At 36.1% G+C, this 21,718-nt stretch overlaps 2 protein-coding genes across 2 annotated transcripts; both read left to right on the top strand.

Moving 5' to 3' along the window:
- Positions 1–2,382: 2,382 nt before the first annotated feature.
- On the top strand, positions 2,383–5,993 carry chmp4c (charged multivesicular body protein 4C). Its single transcript, XM_046877405.1, has 5 exons — positions 2,383–2,785; positions 3,966–4,143; positions 4,863–4,971; positions 5,147–5,273; positions 5,373–5,993. The coding sequence occupies exons 1-5, from the start codon at positions 2,542–2,544 to the stop codon at positions 5,432–5,434; spliced, it is 720 nt and encodes a 239-aa protein (XP_046733361.1). The 5' UTR covers positions 2,383–2,541; the 3' UTR covers positions 5,435–5,993.
- Positions 5,994–15,115: 9,122 nt separating this feature from the next.
- LOC124403617 (GTPase IMAP family member 9) lies at positions 15,116–19,928 on the top strand. Its single transcript, XM_046877293.1, has 3 exons — positions 15,116–15,338; positions 17,403–18,182; positions 18,886–19,928. The coding sequence occupies exons 1-3, from the start codon at positions 15,305–15,307 to the stop codon at positions 18,909–18,911; spliced, it is 840 nt and encodes a 279-aa protein (XP_046733249.1). The 5' UTR covers positions 15,116–15,304; the 3' UTR covers positions 18,912–19,928.
- The last annotated feature ends 1,790 nt before the right edge of the window (positions 19,929–21,718 follow it).

Raw genomic sequence — 21,718 nt, 5'->3', positions numbered from 1 at the left:
TCAAACCTGCCAGGAACAAGTTGCAGTAGACCAGTCTTGAGAAATGAATGAATTCTCCTGATGTTGTAAAGGAGAAATCAACACGAGTGTGTTAGAATAGCAGTGTGGAAAGAAAAATCTGTTGATTGTCCATGGCATGCATGACCAAAGTTCAGAGGTGGCAAAAGTAAACACATCCCTCACTTAAGTAGAAGTACAGATACTCGTGTTTTAAAATACTCTGGTAGAAGTTGAAGTACTGACTATACTTTTTTACTCAAGTTAAAGTAAAGAAGCTTGGGCTCTGACATGCACTCAAGTAAAAAGTAGCCTTTACTACTACCTGTTTATTGTCACGCTGATAACTAATAATCACTTCGTATTGATATAAGGGCTGTCAATCAATAAAAATTCAATCGCAACTTAATCGCACATTTCTATCTGTTCTACATGTACCATATATTAACACTTTATGTTTTTAATACTCTAAGCAACATGGACAAGAAGAAATATGGATGCTTTATGCAAATGTATGTTTATTATTAGTGAAACCATAATCAACAAAGAGCATTATGACAAAAAAAATTCTTGTACTTTAAAGTAATTATGTTGGATTAAATTACCTAAATCATAAAGACACCAAACAGAACTTTTGCTATGTTTCCACACGGACGGTTAATAAGGTTATACCGGAGAAACTGTACCTCTACTAACTTTCATAACGTTCAGGTTGTTTTATATGTTTGTGAAGGGAGGTGACAGAGACGGCAGAGAGCGCCCCCTGTCTGCTTTTTTTTAATTTTAGAAAAGCACAACGTTTTGTTATTATGAGTGTGTACAAATAAAAGTAGACCCTCTGCAGATTCGAATGATGTATTGCTCTTACTCAAGAGGACGTCGCGAAGAAATCTATGTTGCGCTGAAGGATTTATTTTCGCCTCTTGGTGTCGTTAAAATGTATTTGAGTTTACATTTTGACAGCTTTATTATAAAAAATTAAATTTATAAAATAAAATTTTATTTGTCACATACACATACATAAAGGGTACGACATGCAGTGAAATTATTGCTATATACAGTATATATTAATACAAAACGAATGTCAAATGTTCTATTTACTAATGAATGTATCCAGGCTGAATATTAAACATATAGAACACAAGCAAAGAAAAGATGATGATGATTAGATGATCAGGTGATCAGAAATGTCTCTGTTCTCATTCATGTTTACATCACTGACTCCCTCTGTCTCATCCACATTAACCACGGACTTCTTGTTGCCTTCTGCCTGCTCGTTGTGAGCTTCATATACTAGTCTAAGTCTGTAATGTGGGAGAACTACTTAAGTACAGTAACACATTATTTGTACTTCATTACTTCCCACCTCTGCCAAAGATAAGATCAGAGAGTTGAGATAACATTAAGAGGTATAAACACAGAATATGAGAAAAATAAAATAAAATCTGAATAAAAAGCTGTTGTCCATTTACTTGAAGTCAGTTCAGTGTTGTGAGTACTGTATTTCATCCACTTATCCGTAACCAAAATCAAAAACTGCAAAACATGTCATTATGTGAACAACCATTTTGCACTTCATCACAAACCAGATTCTGCAAAAGATCAAAAGATTACATCGTCTAACAACCTAGACACACCACTAGATATAACCTGAATACCATAATTAATGATGATATTGTTGTTGCTGTGGCAGCAGTGAGGGAGAAAGAACTCATCTACACCCATGGACTGATTTAATCTCTTTTTAGGCACAGCACTATACTCGTACTTAAAGGAGGTTTGTTTATTGTAAAGGGTGAATTTGAATATATTAGTAATATGAATTATACATTTATGAACTCCTCAAAGACATTTTGTGGCCTTTGATTTATTCCTTTACTTTTATCTTCACTTGATAAAATGTCATTATTTGTTGTATTGTGGCGATCAAATCAATATCTAACTTCTAGATATTCTATTCTAGATAACAAGATTTGAAAAAGTTTTTTCCAACATCCTCATTGGCATATTCTAATATTGTGTGTATTCATTTGTGTATTCACCCTTTACAATAAACAAACCTCCAAAGGAGTTTTACGAAAATAAAAAGGTTATGAAGGTGGAATGTATAAGTTTAGTGCCCTTATAATGTATAATAATAATGTATGTTTGTTACTAATAAGTGTATTCTTGTAAGTACTTATAAGTTCCTTTTGCATTTCTAAGTATAATATTCTTTTATTCATGTCTTACAGCAAAAACTACAGTAACATGGTTTATAAAAGCAGTATTTCCCACTTTGTACGATCAGAATAAAACCTTGCATATAAATGAATTATATTTGTAATGACACCTGACAATATTTTGTGGGTTGGGATTGAAAACAAAGGACAAAGTCTGGTCCCGCCTCTTTTTCACCCGCCTACGTCACACAGGTGTGTCTGTTGTTTGGAGTTGAATTTGGAAACTGGACGGTCAGGAATGTCAACTCTTAACCACGGTTTCTAGGCTTAAAGATTTCGGATAGAACACATCCTTACGCAGATATCAGACAGAAAAGCCGCTATGAGTAAAGTTGCAAAGCTGTTTAAGGGGGCTTCGAGTTCCTCAGGAAGTAAACCGAGTAAATCCAGCTCCGGCTCGAGCTCGAAGGGGAAACACCGATCGCGCGCAGGCCCGACTCCGCAGGAGGCCATTCACAAACTGCGCGAGACCGAGGAGATGCTCACCAAGAAGCAGGAGTATCTGGAGAAGAAAATCGAACAGGAACTAATGACCGCAAAGAAGAACGGCACAAAAAACAAACGAGGTAAACTTGAAAACTTAAAAAAAAAAATTATACTTAATAGGTTTGTCCTTCTGCACTGCCAGGGATGGACCACAAAGCACCTGCTCCATAAAACCTGCCAGACCTAATGATGATAATTCTTACATTCTTACAAAAGATGTAAGATGTCAAGATGTCATGTAGAAGATGTGTGTGTGTGTGTACGTATATATATATATATATATATATATATATATATATATATATATATATATATATATATACGTACACACACATACGTACACACACATACATATATACACACACACACACTATATATATATTTAGACAATAGGTGTGAATGTGACGCTCTTCCATGTCACAATTCTGTTCTGTGTGTGGCTCCTTGGACACACACCTTCAACTGCACCTAAAACATCTTGCTGGTCTAGAGTCTTTTCATTTTCCAATAGTCACACCTTACACGGTGTCACTCTCACTGCGTGGTTTCAGCACTGGCTTAATGCATAAGGATTTAATGCTTTGAAATCTTCAGTTTTATTACCATCCATGGTTTTTAAAATATGGAAGAGTAAGTGCTTTTATCTGTTATCACATCGCAAATTTCTTGTGTTTAATGCAACCTAGTGCTCAGAACATCTCTTTGTGTTTAAATATGTCAAAAATGCATGTACAGACATTTAGACTTTGAACACTGGTTGTTGTCCTATTCGGCAATAAGTATCAGTTCAATTCTGTTTGTAATTTTAATGTGTATATGCAGTAAAGTACTAAAAATGCTTTTGAAGCTATTCCCACTGAATTCCTACTTAATTGTTTGGATATGGAAACCTGCCCACTTCTGCTCTTTTGTGGTTTATTCAACACATGGCTATTAGTTGTCTTCTATTGTCATCTTGTTTTTTAGAAAGTAACATTTTTACGTGTCAAGTGACATGCTTATTCATTATAAATAATGCTAGAATAATGACACCAGTATGCCATCCCACCCTCAGTTGTAAATATCTGTTTAGTCCCTTAACGAAGGTCTGGTCAGAGGGATGGGATTAGTGTGGCAGTAGACCATGACAAGTTTGCTTTTAATTCTACTGACCTCAATGCTTTCAAGAGTAAAATGAATGTCATTCCATTTGGCAATGCAGTGATGATGATGATGATGATGATGATGATGACAGTTATTATTATTATTATTATTACCTAGTTGCACTTCAAGCTCTAAAGAGGAAGAAGCGTCTTGAGCAGCAGCTAATCCAGATTGATGGTACGCTTTCCACCATTGAGTTTCAGCGCGAGGCACTAGAGAATGCCAACACAAACATGGAGGTCCTGAAAAACATGGGAATGGCTGCCAAAGCTATCAAGGGGGTTCATGAAAAGATGTAAGAAACCTTGAAACACAGTGACAAAACACAGCATATTACATATATACGGTATACAAATCACATTGTACATTTATAAATGTCACATTCTATATTTCAAAAAGAAACAGGTGAGAAACCAATCAATGCCCATTTGCACATTTTACAGTTTTCTGGAGTGAAAAATTCTTTCTGTTGATGATAATTGTAGAGAGAGCTCATTTATCATTTCAAAATCTCCTGCTGGTGGTGTACTGTGGAGTCTATAGCACATGATTTCATGATTTATTATTCTAATCAAAGTATTCACTGAGCCTCATACCCTGTGGATCAGGGTTGAGTCATTCTGATAGAACTCACTCCCATCAGGATAGAAATGTTTCGCTGTAGGATAAAGAGATGTTTCCAAACAACTTTATATTGATTTGCAGTGATGTCAGGAGATACGTAGATCTAAACTATACCTTACAGCATAAAAAATACCTTATTTTTTGTTTTATATTCGTTGCACCCCCTCGATTTTGTTTAGTTTGGGATCACAAAAGACAGGATTAGCAAATTGCTGCATAATTGTAATGTATGGCACTTTATTGTATGGCACAATTAAAATAATATTTTTTTAGTCCATATTTTGCATTAAAAGCATTTGCCACAGTAAACCTAAATTTCATTATAAAATGTTTCTATATAAAAGTCTGTGCATTAGATCATTCACCTTGAGCCTTTTCTATGTTTTTCAGTGACATGGATAATATCGACTCTCTGATGGATGACATCACCGAGCAGCAGCAAATAGCTCAGGAGATCAGCGGAGCTATTTCACAGCCTTTCGGCGACGAGTTTGACGAGGTGCCACCATCATGTTTTTCTCATTTCAGGGGTTTCCTGACTTAATAGTTTATTAATACATGATAGTTAAGATTTTTGGAAGTAGAAAGATGGAACTGTGTTTTTATTCTCTAAATCTGTGCACTGGTTTGACTTATTTCTGCTTTTCCATTTCTCGTGTTTGTCTATCTATTAGGATGAGCTGTTAGCTGAGCTCGAAGAGCTGGAGCAGGAAGATCTTGAGGAAAGTATGAAAAATATGGGCAGGCTACCCAGTGTACCAACTTCCAAACTCCCCAGCACGAGACCCAGTCATCAAACAAGTAGGAATCTCTGTTCTTTACCCCTCTATACTGAGACACAAGAATACTAAAAGCATTACTGTGAGCATTTGTCATTTATGTTTTGTTTTTATTTAACAGCAACTAAGAAAAGAGTGGAGGATGAAGATGACATGAAGATGTTAGCAGCCTGGGCTTCTTAATCATCCCAAAAACACACACGTACTATACACAGAAAAAAAAAGGCTGGGGGTTAAGACAAAAGAATGAAATTCCACACAACAGAAACTGCTCTAAACACATATTGTATTTTAAAATGGAGTATCGGCTGAATGAAGGATTGTAGAGCGTAGCTTGTAAATAGCATGTGAATGAAGGGATATAGAGGTTTCCAGGGCATCTCTGAAAAACCAAAATGTTTACTGGAGGATTTGGTGATGGGCTGCAGTTTATATTCACATTAAATGTAAATAAAATGTGACGCTAGAATCTGTGTAAAAATTAATCTTTTTCACTTATCAATTAATTTGCACACATTTTTTTATTGTTTTATTTTGGTATGCCTTTATACTCGTCCAGTTATAAAGACATACTGAAATATTAGAATTTACTATTCCATGTGAAAACACATATATGATTAAAATGTAGCAATGAAATCATGAGTAATAAAGTTACACAAGGTTTCAAAGAGCAAGAGAATGTAATGAGCTTTGTATTTGTGTGAGTATTTCAATGGTATAAAATAAAAAGCGTTGATCAGTAGGATTGTTCTTGAAGTGCATTAAGGGCCTGAACAAAAATAGGATGTTTCTCAATTTTTTTTTATAATTGTAGAACATAAAAAGAGCCTACAAAATGTATAAAATTGTAAAGTGGCAACAAACAGATGCAGATCGCCACATGGGGAAGATGGTTCTGATGTAAGCCTGCAATTTATTCTTAAACTCCAGTAGTTCAGAAAGGACAATAAGTCAAACAAATGACAAACTGGAAGAGGCAGATATGAGGATTGAGGAAACTGAGACTGTGCTTCAAGCAACATCAACGTTAATTAAGTGCCTAATACACCGCCAGGCTAATTTAGAATCTAAGCTGATCGACCAGGAAAGCTGTGTGTGCAGAGACAATTTACAGATTTACAGAATACCCAAAGATAAAGAAGGTATGGATATGATTGTCTTCCTGAAAAAAAAATGGTTGAAAAGCGCTTTGGACTTGCCCTCAACTCAGGATTGAGCGAGCACTTCGAGCATAAACACTATAGACCAACACTTTGTAAACAAGGCCACGATCTATAATAGTTACGCTTGCAAGTTGCTGAATGAAAGATGAGGTGTTTCCCAAAGCCTGGCAGAAGAAAAAATGTTTTGCAATGAGACATGCTTCTATGTTGATCATGACTTTCCTCCTAAAAATCTTAAAGAAATGCAAGGAATATGCAGAAGCCAATAAAGTGATTGATGATAAGACATAGATAGAAAAAAGAAAAGCAGACTGCTGCTTTGGATCAGGAAGAGATTGCGTTTCTATCTACTTGGCAGACCGTGGGGCGATGCAGAGTCCTGAACAATAGACGCATGTACATGACCTAAGAAAGCCCTGTTCTCAATTTAAAGAAAAAACGAATGCTACATCTCATCTGCAATTTATCACATTACTGTATATAGCTGCACTAAAAAAAATAAAAATAAATACTCATTGGATGAACTTAATTTAATTATGGGCAGGATTTCTATCCAAAAAAAAAAATCATTTGTAGCCCCAACCCAAACAAAGTACATCCATGGAATAAAATTTAATTGGGTTAGTCTATATCAATTTGAACAAATACAGCTAAAACAACAAAATCTATTAATAAATAAATAAATATCAATAATTAAACTGATTTACATTTGTCCAACTTAATTAATTTTATTGGAAATTAAATTAGTACATTTTATTATTTCATATTTGTTTCCCCATTAATACAAACATGAGACAAAACCTGATTAAGGTGCATTTTATTGAAAAGTGATACAAACTTCAGCAAACCTATTTTTTTACAACCCTTTTCATGTGCTAACAGTTACCTGGTGTTCACATCTTATGCAAACAACTTGATTTTTGTGTTCAGCTTGTGCCCATCCAAATGTACTATGATCTTCTGAAGAAGCTTGAAAGTGTACTTAAGGTTTTTCTGGATAGCTTAGATCAAGAGCATAAATGAGCCTAACTAGCATGATGAAGCCCATAATGACGTTGTCTACATCTCTGCCTCCTCAGTGGCAAAAACCTAAACACACATATAAAGAACTTTCATGTTCATTAAAATACATAACACTATAAAGAGAAAACTTAAATAATAAAAAACCTGACGCTTCTCACTTTAAATGAACATGCACAGATGGATTGTGATGTGTGATTTTGTGATTTACAAATACATAAATAATTTTAAAGCACATTTTATTTTTTATTAGTTTTATTATTGTATATGAATTTTTTCAACCATTTATATGCACTCCTCAATCTTTCTGTATGCACTGAATTATATTCAGATTTATTTCTTCCATAACTGGAGAGAAATAAATGAAAGATTTAATAAATGTACAGGCATTTCCTCAATGAAAACAATCTGTCATTATGGGATACTGAATATAGTTTAATAAGAAAAAATGAATTTGTATGATTGTATTATTACGCTGCAACATAACAACATTGAAAATAGTGAAAGGGGTCTGAATACTGTCTGAATTCACTGTACAGTTGTTATAAACTTACCAGATATTTCTTGTAGGAAGAGTCTATGTCTTTACTGAGATAAATAACAATGCTTCTTAAAATCTGCTACTTTCTGGTGTTGGAAGGTCTTCACACTAAAACAGGAGTAATAAATCAAGACAGAATTTGGCAATATGTGAGTGATCAAGTAGGAGAACAGGTTGCCTAGAGACCAAAGGGTTGTAACTGTTAATGTGTCCTTCCTTTATATGCCCCCAACAAGGTGGTGCTTACATTGCAGGGTTCATACTGTCATAGATTGGTGTCCTGTGTGCAAAATCTATAAAGTACTCTTCAATAGAGCATTATATAAGCAGACCATTCACTTCTTTAAAAAAATGAGCAGCTATGGACAAGAAAACCTTACAATAAACACCCCAATGCAGCAAAAAGATATTTCATCAGTATCTACTAACCAAATCTTTTATCACTAGGACATGCTTGATATTTTTGCCGCTTCACTCCTCCTTTGGCAAGATGTGGATTGGCTTGTCTGAGAAGTGGTCCAGCTGTAAGAGAATGTTGATTGCATTGCTTAGAGGTAATCCGCAAAAACTCTGCATTTATGTGAAAAATATATATTTTTTAAATGCAACCTTTTTTTTCTTGTTTATTATAATTTCCACTGTACAGGTGTGCAGGATTATTGGCTGATCAAAACTAAAATTATGCGCCTAACATATATAATCCATTATACAAGGTAGAAAGATAATTAAACTCTCAATAATGAATGACGTCACTAATTCAAGCAGTATTAGCACATAACAACTTGAGACGATTTATAGATAAGGTGCAAACTCTATGGTTTAAAGCACAATTGAAAAACTGGAATATGATGAGAGAAGAATATAGGCTGAGCCATAAACTACAAATATTTCAATGGTGTGCATATGATCCTGAATTCATACCTAACAAAATGGACTGCAGATTTAAATCCTGGGTCTCAAAAAGAATTACATTAAAAAAGAATAAAATTGTTTTCTCTCATAAAAAATAATAGAATATTGTTTTTTAAATGATTTTAGATAAAAAAACTTCAGATATATTTATTAGTGTGTCCTATTTCTTGAAACTTTTGCAAATACAGTAGATTTGATCCTACAAGGACAGAATATGAATATGTAGATATTTTAGAATATGTAGATACATTTGGGTTTAGTGTAAAATAATACAAATAAAAACAAAGAAATACAGAACAATTGTTAACGTACTAGGTTTGCATATAATATTTCATAAATATATTCAAGAATATTTAGATGTTTTATTTAATAATCATAATAATTTTTTATTTGAATAAATTAACACATCATAAAAACACACAAATAGTCAAATTGCTCGATTTTTATCATGTTTTCATCTCAGAATGAAATTCTATCACTTTTTATGAATCACGGTCTTAAAAAAGTTGTTTTTATTTAAATAGGAAATACATGTAACTACTTAATTCACAATATGTCCACGTTTATTCTTAATCAAATGAAAATAATCAAATTCTAATATGCTGAAAACCTTTTATTGCTTTTTGTCTCGTCACATTGAGAATAACTCATTACAATACATTGATCATGTAAGTGTTTGCAGTTATGATTAATAATGTTAATTGCTTAATGTTTCTTTAATGAAACATTTGTCAAATATTTATAACTTTATAAATCAGTTTATTTTTTAATGTATAATACTGTCTATATCTTCATTTTGTTAACTACTTTAACTTCCTAACTGTGGTTTTCATTTACTTTGTTTTACAATCACCATCTAACTATATATCATATTACAGCAACATCCTTCTCTCAGAACAGATGTCGCAATTGTCCTGAAAATATAACTTTAGCTATAGTTTATGGCAGCACATTTGTGTCAGTGAAACATTGTCATGTTCAGTTTCTGTAAACAGTAAAGCCTGCCATGTTTGATCTATGGTTCAGAGAGCTGCTAGACCACCAAGGCAAACCATCCTAAAAATGTTGCCTGTCATTCTAACAATGTACATGTCAGTGTATAATGCTGTGTAGCAGAGTAGAATAAAATGATTAAATATTGTGTGGACAATTTGGCAATATCTGATTTTTGGGAGGTTGTGTTCCCCTGAATGTTTATGTGATTACTGCCCCAACATTGCTGCTGGAAACAATCTGAAAATGGAAATGCATCATAGCCCTGAGTCAGGGTCACATTAAGACCTCCCTGGGCCCTGGGAATATTAATAACCACAGACTCAGAATTATTTTCGAATAGTTGACATTGTTATAGATTGTTCCTTGCATGACCTTTTCTTTACTTCCAGGATTACTCCAAGGTGAGGCTAATAAAATATGTAAACTTTACTCATTATCATTGGACAGCAAAACGACACACATGCAGGCCTGTTGGGTGATTTTCACCTTATTACGGTGTGCGCATCCACCCATCACTCACTTCCACTCTTTGTAATTGGCACTGCACAGGTTTCCTGAGCACAACTCAGAGACATATTGAATTAGAAAATATTAATACATACAAGTTAAAGGTAAAAATGCATCTACTTTTTACACTTCCAGGCCCTGAAGCATGCGCTCTGGGAACCTGCAGGTTAATGCGGCCTGCCTTGAGTAATAGTAACCCATTGAGGGGAACTAATAGAGTTGCTATTTACTTAAATGCAACAAAATAGACTGTAATGCACAGCTCAACTCTGGCACCATCGTAAAAATAATTTGCTTCCGTCACTTTGTTTGTTATGTACACTTCCAGTTCCTACAGCTTTTGTCAAATTGAGATTACAAATTTGGATTATTGTGAGTACAAATAACAAGTACAGGTAACAAGGTAATTGCTAATAGAGTTACTATACTTAAATGCCACAAATAAACTGTGATGTTGTAATTAGTGATGGGTCATCCGTAAACAATTCATTCATTTTGTAAGAGTCTTTCATGTGAAAGCAGAGTAGTCTTAAACAGTGATTTTTTTATTTTTTTTCACTGGATGTGCATTACCAAAGCATAGAAAAATCTGTGTAGGTTATGTACAAGAAACAAAATTGAGTACCTCTTGACTCTTTCAGACAGAGTCATTCGTTCTTTTTTTGGCTCTGTGTTCTTCTGTTCTATGACTGTTGTTTTATGTTGTTTTATGTAGCACCTGGGTTCAGGAGGAACGTTGTTTCATTTCACTGTGTACTGCATCAGCTATATATGGTTGAAATGACAATAAAAGCTTCTTGACTTGACTTGACGTGACTGCCATATACGCTATGCAGTGCATTACATTTGCATTTACATTTGCAGCATTTAGCAGACGCCCTTATCCAGAGCGACGTACAAATGTGCTTTAAATCTCTAGTAATGAATAAATCTACACTGGTACGCAAGATTACAAACTTAATATAAATATAACTTAAATTCTACAAACTTGGAAAGTGCTAATTTAGGTATTTCAGGAAGAGGTAGGTCTTCAGTCGTCGCTTGAAGATAATCAGGGACTCTGCTGTACGGACATCTAGGGGAAGTTCATTTCACCACCTCGGCCCAGAACAGAGAAGAGCCTTGAAGTGTACTTACCTCTCATTCTGAGAGAAGGTGGTACCAGTCGAGCAGTGCTGGAGGATCTCAGACAGCGTGGTGCAGTGCGAGATGTGATGAGGTCACTGAGGTAAGATGGTGCTGGTCCATTTTTGCCTTGTAGGCAAGCATCAGTGTTTTAAATATGATACGTGCAGCTACTGGAAGCCAGTGAAGGGAGTGCAGCAGTGGGGTGGTGTGGGAAAACTTGGGCTGATTGAACACAAGTCATGCAGCTGCGTTTTGGATCATTTGCAGTGGACGAATAGCGTTCAGGGGAAGACCTGCCAGCAGAGAGTTGCAGTAGTCAAGTCTTGAAATGACAAGAGACTGAACAAGCACCTGGGCAGCCTGTATGGACAGAAATGGTCGAATCCTTCGGATGTTATAGAGAAGAAATCGACAAGAACGAGCAACATTAGCGACATGTGGGAAGAAAGACAGTTCATTGTCCATAGTTACCCCAAGGTTACGAGCAGTGGCTGAAGAGGAGAGCAGAGAGTCATGAAGTGTTATTTGGAGATCTTGACCTGGAGATGAATCACCTGGGTTGAGTTTTAGTTGGTGAGCACTCATCCATTAAGATATGTCTGACAAGCATGCTGAGATCCGAGCGGAAGCTGTGGCATCTGATGGAGGGAAAGAAAAGATGAGTTGAGTGTCATCTGCATAGCAGTGATAAGAAAACCCATGTGAGGATATGACTTCACCAATGGAGTGGGTATAGAGGGAGAAAAGGAGGGGACCAAGTACAGAGCCTTGTGGGACACCAGTGGTGAGTCTGCACGGGGCAGATGTGGATCCCCTCCATGTTACCTGGTATGAGCGACCTTCCAGGTAGGAAGCAAACCATTCCCATGCTGTTCCGCAGATAACAAGGCTCTTGAGGGTTGACAAAAGTGTCTTGTGGTTGACTGTGTCAAATGCTGCTGAAAGGTCCAGGAAGATAAGTACAGATGCCGCTTTGAACCCAGACTGGTTTGGATCATGGAGGTTGTTCTGTGAGAGATAGACAGACAGTTGGTTAAAAACAGTGCGTTCCAGAGATTTAGAAAGAAAGGAGAGAAGTGATACCGGTCTGTAGTTGTTGATGTCTGATGGATCCAGAGCAGGTTCCTTCAAGATGGGAATGACCCTTGCTTGCTTGAAGGTAGTTGGTACATAGCCAGATGTTAATGACCCATTGATGATTGTGGAGATGAAGGGCAGGAGATCTTGCATGATGGTCTGAAGCGTAGATGAATGGATTGGATCCAGAGGACAGGTGGTGGGATTGCAAGATCGGATGACTTGCAGTATCTCATCTTCTGTTAAGGTTGAGAAGCTTGACAGAGACGTAGTGGATTGTTGGCTGTGTTGTGTAGTCAATGTTGGAGAGGAAGTGAAGATCTGGCAGATTTTCTTAATCTTCTCATCATAATGGGAGGCAAAGTCATTAGCAGTCAGGGAGGATGGAGCAGGTGCAGCAGGGGGGTTGAGTAGAGAAGAGAAGATGTTGTGAAGCTTACGAGGATCTTGTGCAGAGGCCTCAAGCTTTTTCTTGTAGAAGGCAGTTTTGGCAGAAGTCACCTCCAAAGAAAATTTGATCAGGAGTGCACGGTAAGATGAGAGGTCTACATCAAGTTGTTATTTTTCCACTTCCTCTCTGCAGATCTGAGTTCTCGTCGATTGCTGCACAAAACTTCTGACAGCCACGGTGTGGGACAAGAAGTCTTCTTGAGTCTTGTAGTCAAGGGGAAAAGGAGGTCCATGGTTGAGAAAAGAGATGAGAGGAAGGAGTCCGTAGCAACGTCTAAGGGTAGAGAGGAAAAGGAGTCAGGGTCAGGAAGAGATGAAAGAGTACAGGAAGCAACAGAGGAGGGAGAAATAGAGTGAAGGGTCCAGGTCCAGGACATTTCCTCCCTTGTATGTTGGAGGGCAGCTGTTAAATGTCAAGGAAAAGGTATTCAGAAAAGGCAAGAGGCAAGATGGCTGAAGTTTGTCGGATGGGAGGTTGAAGTCACCCAGAACTGTCAGAGGGGTGCTGTCAGAGGGAAAAGTACTGAGGAGCATGTCCATCTCTTCTAGGAAGTCTCCAAGGGGACCAGGAGGGCGGTAGATGACAATGATGAAAAGGTTGATTGGAGAGGTAACCAAAACTGCATGAAATTCAAAAGAAGATATGGTTAGATGAGACAAAGGGAGAGGTGTGAAACACCATCTCCGTGATAAAAGTAGACCTGTACCACCACCTCTACCAGTTTCTCTTGGTGAGTGAGAGAAAGCATAGGCAGAAGACAGAGCAGCTGGTGTAGCAGTGTTCTGTGGGGATATCCAGGTCTCAGTAAGTGCCAGAAAGTCAAAGGTGTAGTGGAAAGCCAAGCCTGTGATAAAGTCAGCTTTCCTTACAGCAGACTGACAATTTCAGAGCCCACCTACCACTGCTGTTTGAGATTGAGACAACAGGGGAGGGTAGAGAAGGTTACTGGCAATGTGACATCTGTTCTGTGGATGGGAACGTCTGTGTCTGTAAGAGATGACTACAGAGATGGGTTTGAGGCACATGACTGAGTTTTATTCAAAAAGTAAGAAAAAGTACAAATAAGACTTTCTAAATAACACTAAGAGTTACTGGCTTTAAGGGGGCTACCTACTTGTGGGGGCTACCTACAACACCTTCAATATAAGTGAGTAAGCCCTGCCCACAATTCACACCTCAAGTGAGACTAAAACTACCCTTGATTAATCACCTGACCAAACTAATAAGCACAGACCAACACTCTAGAATCAACTGAGTTAAATAGATATACAAAGTTAGAATCCTACCTTACCAGAAGAGAGTAGATTCAAGATAGAGCTAAAGCACACGGAACAGAATTAAATAATTAATCTCATGAGTCCTATGGTCCGAATCGTTGGCCCGGTTGTAACGTGACTCCCATATACGCTATGCAGTTATATGTACAGTGGAACCTCGATACTCGTGACCTTAATACTCGCGATCTCGATTGTTCACGATTTTTCATTTGGAACCTGATTAAGTGTAACTCGCGGAAAAAAAACTATCGTTTGCGAGAAGCCGCCAGTGGTTTGAAAGTTCGGAGTAACATTTCAAAAGTTTGTACTAATAAATTACATAAAATTGTTTAAAAAAATATTTTATTATTGTATTATTCATGAAAAGTAGTTAATAAAACATTTATGACAAGTAACTCCAAATTTTTTTTGAGTTTACAGTACAGTACATGTACATTTCCTCCTTGAAAAAGAAACCATCAAAAGGAAAGTGCAAACTTCGCTTTTTTGTTTTGAATACATATACAATTATTAAAAATATAGTAAAGGTTTGTGTATGTAGACGTGCTGGGGGATCTGCTATTGAAAATGTAACATTTTATTTTATTTCTGATCAAACAAACGAAGTGAACCAAATGACTCAAAAGATTCGTTCATTTGGATAAACGAGATTCAAAGAACAAGTCAGTAAAATAATCTGATCTTCCCATCACTAGTAGTAATGCTCTGCTCAGCTCTGGCACGTAGACACCTAAATAAATAAATAAATAATAAATATGCGCATGCGTGGCGCAATCCAGGACTCGGATGACGTGGCCGGGCTCGAGCTGCGCGGTCTGCGTGACATCACACGCCCCATGCTGTTCCGTCTGCAGTATGTGGGAGTGGTCAAGAAAGAAAGCCACGCCCACACGCTGACACGCTTTTTGGTAACCATCAACCAGGAAATCCCTCAGTTCAGACTAAAGAAACAAAAAGAAAACGTTCAAGAATTTATATAATATGACGGAGTCTAACAGATCAACACAATTATCAGGTAAGTGCTGAGGATACTTGTATTATTATTATTATTCTTTTATTTAGGTGTTAAATCTATTACTCTGGACACTTCGCTGGCTGAGTTTGACACCGAAACTGACACATTTCACTTTCAGCTGACTCTTTTACAACTGGCGAACAAAACAAACTTAGTTTTATTACAATTGATTTAATAATACAGAATAAGAAATGCCAGTAAGTCGGTTATCTGATATCTTTCCCTCCCTCCTGCGAGTAGATGTAACTAAAGCTCATTAAATATTCACCATCAGCCAGATCACTCCCACGTTTCTATGTAATATAAAGCACTTCTGGCCCAGTAAAATATCATCTTAAATTAGATTAAAAATAAAAAAATCGTAAATAAGATCAATTCTTTATGTTTCACATCCATTTGGTTTACCTTCATTAAGATTTTTTTTTGCTCGTCATCATCAACAACTTAATTCATTCACAGTTTCCTTGTAGCTGATAGGAAATGACGTCTGATCCTGTAGCAGCTCCTGTAGTATATCTTTAATGTTTTTTTTATTTTTTTATTTTTATTATATTAGTTCTATATGTTGAATAAAGAAGAAAAATGGACAAACAAATACTACTATACCCACTGTCTTTTTTGGTACCAGGTGATGTATATTAATCAACCATTTACAATCATCCTGCTGGTAAAAATTAATGGAAATATTGTAGTAATTCCTTTAAAAAAATGAAAAATAATGGAAATATTGTAGCGGTTCCTTTGAATGACCTTGTATAGATGTAACAAAATATTCCCATGCTTAAACTTTTCATTCTGTATAAGGATGACTTTTCCATAGGGTAGTATAGAGAAACAGTAGGATGCATTGTAGCTGGCGATTGGTGATTCAGACTCGTTCTTTATTTGATAGCTCATTTAGGACAAAGTGCTCTGACGATATAAGAAATAGGAAAAGAGATAGAAGAGATGGGCCTCTATCTCCAGATCATACCCTGGCTAAGGAATGGATCTTTTGATTACTTTTAACTGTCACCTTTAAGCATTGAAGACGTCAGAAGTTTATCAGTATTTAAAAATCAATTTTATTTTATTTACGGGTGCTGTGGTATATATAAAATCAAGACTCGGAGTACTGAAGTACAGGAACTCTTGCAAACTAGATACATAATAAACTGTCAGTCGAACTGCTAAAGTGCAAGGTTTGAAAATGTGCATTAAATGTACTTTTTTCGAACAATGATGGTACATGATTTTCAACACGAATCACTGAACTAAAACAAATGTGTGGCTTTGAAAAGCAACATCAGTTCAGTTGAAATGAAAGAATTGTTCTACATGATCTTATCTCACAACCCTTTCTTCTTGTTTAACGCTGACAGGATTCATCAAATCAAAGGTCATTTCTCTCCTGACCCAAATTTTTGTAGGACCCTCTTAAATCTAGTGTAATCTCTGAGAATATGAGGCATAAACTGACCCGGACTATTTTGCTTTAATACTCAGTAGTCAGCAACTGCTGAAAGCTGTGGTGTACAGTAGATTTACGAGAACTGCTAGGAGTATTACACAAGTGTTTTCAGGACAATTGCGACATCTGTTCAGAGAGAAGGATGTTGCTGTAATATGATATATAGTTTAGATGGTGATTGTAAAACAAAGTAAATGAAAACCACAGGCATTAGGAAGTTAAAGTAGTTAACAAAAATGAAGATATAGACAGTATTATACATTAAAAAATAAACTGATTTATAGCTATTTTTCTTATACATCATGATGAGCACTGTAAATACATATGGTGGATTGTTCTTAGCTCAGCAGTGGCTCTCACATGATAATGAAAGAGTTGTGTTTGTGCTGCATTTATTTACTAGGCACCTATTAGACATACCTACTCTGTGCCTTCTACTAGAAGTCAGAGACAGAGACATTTTTTGTTCACTGTATTCATGTAGAGGTCTTCGTGAGGGTCTCTTATCAAATCAGACATCGGATATTTTTATCAAAAATGGCCCATCACATGGATAAACTGAATGGATAAAATATATGTCCAGTTTCACAAATAAATATTTTTTTTTTTAACAGGAAATGATCATTTCGGCTGTGAAGAGGAAAAAAGAATTGCTGCTTCCAATCGTCTTTCTGAGCTGCGCCTCATCCTTCTGGGTTGGCGGTGGCCTGGGAAAAGCCTCACTGGAAACACTATCATTGGGCGTGAAGAGTTCCGGCTGGAACGAGCAGCTGAATTTTCTGTGAAGCGTGATGTAGAGCGCTATGGCCGCAAGCTGACTCTGGTGGACACACCAGGCTGGTTTTCAGCTCAGACCACTCCAGCTGCTTATCAACAAGAGATGGCTCGCAGTGTGGGCATGTGCCCACCGGGGCCGCATGCTTTCCTGCTCGTTGTGCCTGTAGGCATGTTCACAGAAACAGACAGGGTGAGAATCGAGGAGAACCTGGTGTTGTTCGGTGATGCTGTGTGGAAGCACACCATCGTGGTGTTTACATGGGCTGAGGCGCTGAAGAACATGCCAATCGATAGATACATCCGGCGCCAAGGAAGTGCACTACAGTGGGTGCTGGACAAGTGCAAGATGAGATACCATGTTGTCAACAACGATGCCTTTGGAGACAATACCCAGGTCCCTCAGCTGATTGAGAAGTTGGAGAAGATGGTAGCTGAGGAAGGAGGGCACTTCATACCCATGACAGAGGAAGAGAAAGCACAGGATCAGGTTATCGCTAAAGCTACTGATGAAAACTCGAACCCAAAAGAAGTGAAAGAGAAGCGTGAGCTTGGAGCTCGGCCCAAACAGAACTGTTCCTTCAGCTCAATGCACTCTGTCAGTGTAGAGAGTCAACACAGTAAGTCTTTGCTATTGTGCTGTAAATATGGGACATTTACATTATAGTAAAAAAAAAGTTTTTTCTAAAAGTGTAGTTAAGGGTTTATAATTTTTTAATGATCTTTATAAATAAAAGCGTTATATAAATGATCATATTACTCATAACATTACCATTAACTACTGTTCATAAATTATCATTGCTCAGCTCTTGTTCCACTGCAGAGAACGCTGCATAGGCCTTCATTCTGAGATGTGATTTCTTTGGTTTCAAATTCGAATTCGAATTTTATTAGTCACATACACATACATACAGAGTACGACATGCAGTGCAATGTTTTTATACGACTGTCCAACATTTAAACATGAAAAAGAAATAAAGTGTGATAATAAAGTAGATAAATAAAAAGTATAAACAAATAATAATGATGTCTCCTGTCTCCCCCTGACCTGCCATTGGTCTGTTCCTTAATGTGTGCTCCTGTCCATAGTTCAGCCATTAATTAGTGTAATGTGTCTCGTAGTGAAGTCACTGTTGTTATTAAATAACTTATAGCTGCTGCAGTATATGCTTTAGAAGGAATACCTAGCTGGGACTTGAAAGGCATAAATAGTTGCTATTGTAATAAATTTCTATTTCTCTGACCTTTTTATTCGCTTTTAGATGATCTCACCACCAAATAATTCCAATTTTTTTTTTTTTTTCCTGTTTGTTTTTCCTACAGGTTTGATGGAAGGACTGTCTGATTAATGAACAAGGACCAGAGACTGAATTTGTGCTGCTTTAATGCATTCCTTAATCTGAGGTTATTTGGTGAATATCTGCAGCTACAGAAAATTAGTATTTATTTACCTGAAAACAAGGATGTGATGTATATATTTTACATTTCTGGATGTGCTGTATATCTTTAAGTGAAGGAAAAGTGAAATATCCCTAATAGATGATCTGCACTAATGGGCACTTAAAACTATTGCATCAAGTTGATACTCAGTTTTTAAAAATAATTAGTTTTTTAAAAAGTCATTTTGTTACTGGTATGAAGAGTAGTTAAATTCTTTTACCTGTTTATTATGAAATTAGTGTCATATCAAAATATAACTATATTGGACATTTTTTAAAAATGCAAAGCTCGATTTTTAATGCTTCTTTTTTTTAAACAGTAAAACCACCACATTTGTGCCTTGACTCAACTTAAAGATTAAACCAATCAGCCAGGAATTCTAGATTAGTTTTTCCTGTTCATTCAGAACTTTTTGCTAACACTGCATTTGTGAATATTTCTTTTCACTGAAAATATTATTTTATTATTAGAATGTTAAATTGTACTTTCGGCAAACATTTTAGTAGTAGAAACATAGTTAACTTTTAACATTTATCTTAAATGCTTCTTTTATTGAATTTATGTGAAATAGTCAACATTATATCAAACTACACAATGAAAAAGCTTTTACCGGGACACCAAGTAAAACAAAATACTGCTTTTACTGCTGCATACTACTTTTTACTACTAGAACACTATTTGTTTCCAGCAATAATACTGTACCATAGTGTAATACTGTCATGACTTGTGATTATAGATTGTCATCACATTTGCGTTCATTAAACTTTGAGAGGCTGAAAGTAGGTCCAGTTGGAGTTTGATATATCTGTTATTCATATATAAATTCATCTTAAAATAGTTGGAACAGGTTACAGAATTGAATATCTCTGTGTGCTGTAGTTTTTAAATCGATATAAATTTTATGATTAAAAGAAACTGTGACTTTATCCAATGTATGTTTGTTGTTTTCCTTTTTACGACATTTAAAAGGCAGTCAATATTGTTCATTTGAACATGTGAATGAGTAAACCCCAAAAAAATTCATTTAGGTTTAAAACAAAAAGTGATTTAATTTAAGATTCAATGTACATTTATAATGAAGAAATGCAAAAGTCCCTCAAATGCGTCTTTAGTAGCTGAAATTAGTAATGAAATAATTGGATGTTCTGAACTAGAGCTTACTTTTAACGTCATGTTTAACAAATGGAGCTACAGTATATACGTTTATTTAATTAGATCATCAGCAAACACGTCACCAGGGCAGAGATCAGGAACACTTAGTTGTTGTTTTTACATACAGTACTGTATTTTCAGAACTGATGCTGCAGATTTAAAGTGCTGCAGAAAGATGGAGACAAATAGCCCATAAAGGTATATTTTGTATCCTAGTATCTTTAGACTGTGTCAGCAAGGCCTGTGGTTTGCTGCCAAATCTGTAAGTGTGGTCTGTTTCACTGATTTACAGTCATGATAATTTAGAAGAACATGACATTTCCACTGACAGTATGTCTCAGAGAATCAGGGAGGAACTGTCCATGCTTAGAAAGGAGAGAAACATCCATAAAGCTATCCACAATAAGCTGAAGGATTTGAAGCTTCACAGAATGCAGGGCTCCTATTTAAAATAAATGTATATTCACAATAAATGTAGTTATTTGCAGGTAAGGTAAGCTATATGTATGGCAATGCACAGCGACTAATATGGTGACTCCCATTAGGGGTTGCCACAGCGGATCATACGTCTCCATACTACCCTGTCCTCTACATCTCTCTAAATCTCTTTCAAACCATATACCTGCATGTCTTCATCCACCACATCCATAAACCAATGTAGTTAACAATATAACAAAATAGTACTTTAATACTGCATACAGACACTGTATTTTCTGATTGTATTCAACTAAAGACATTGGGAAATACACAATACTGCATATTAGCATTTTTTGTAAATATATAGATATTCAAACTAATTTTAGGACTGTAATACAAGAGCTACAGCTTTTATAACACTGGGTAATGTGTTATATATTATGGAGGTTATATTATTCATATATAATGTCCTGTATATAAGCTGTCATGCTCATATATGCATATTTCTGAGCCATCTCTTTATTAAAACTGCAAAAGAAAATTGTACACAAACAGCATAACTTTAGTGAGAGCTGCACGTATATATCTATATTAATAGCAAGCTTCAAAATTCTATTCAACTTGTAGATGAGCATGTAATTAACTGTGTCTTTTAATGTACTCATTGTTTAACTGAGGTTGAAGTTTTTAAGTGAAGTGTAATTACTACTACTAATAGCAATAACAATGATAGTAATAATAATAAAATAAAAACTGCTTAATAGATCGTGGGCTGTGCACACCACTTGAGATCGGCTGATAAATAGACCCTATTAAACATTCATTTACACACTTACGCTCTGTAGATTTTTATGTGCTTTTTGAACATCCCATTCCACATTAAGTGCCCATTTGCTCTTTATAATAACAACCTCCATTCTTCTAGGAAGACGTCTCACTATATTTTGTTGAGCAGTTGTAGAAATTGTTGCCTATTTTTTTTACATGGGTCTTAGTAAAGTCAGGTACTGAGGGTGGGGTACAGTCTGCATTTTGAATTCATCCCAAATGTGTACAGTAGGGTAAAGATCAGAGCTCTGTAGTAGGCCACTCAAAGTCTTTTAGTTCAAACCATATAAACCAAACTTTTGTGAAGCTGCCATTGTGT

This window comes from Silurus meridionalis, chromosome 21 (assembly GCF_014805685.1).
Source record: "Silurus meridionalis isolate SWU-2019-XX chromosome 21, ASM1480568v1, whole genome shotgun sequence".
Taxonomy (NCBI): Eukaryota; Metazoa; Chordata; class Actinopteri; order Siluriformes; family Siluridae; genus Silurus; species Silurus meridionalis.
Note: the sequence above shows the minus strand (reverse complement) of the source record. Positions and strands in the feature narration are given on the sequence as shown.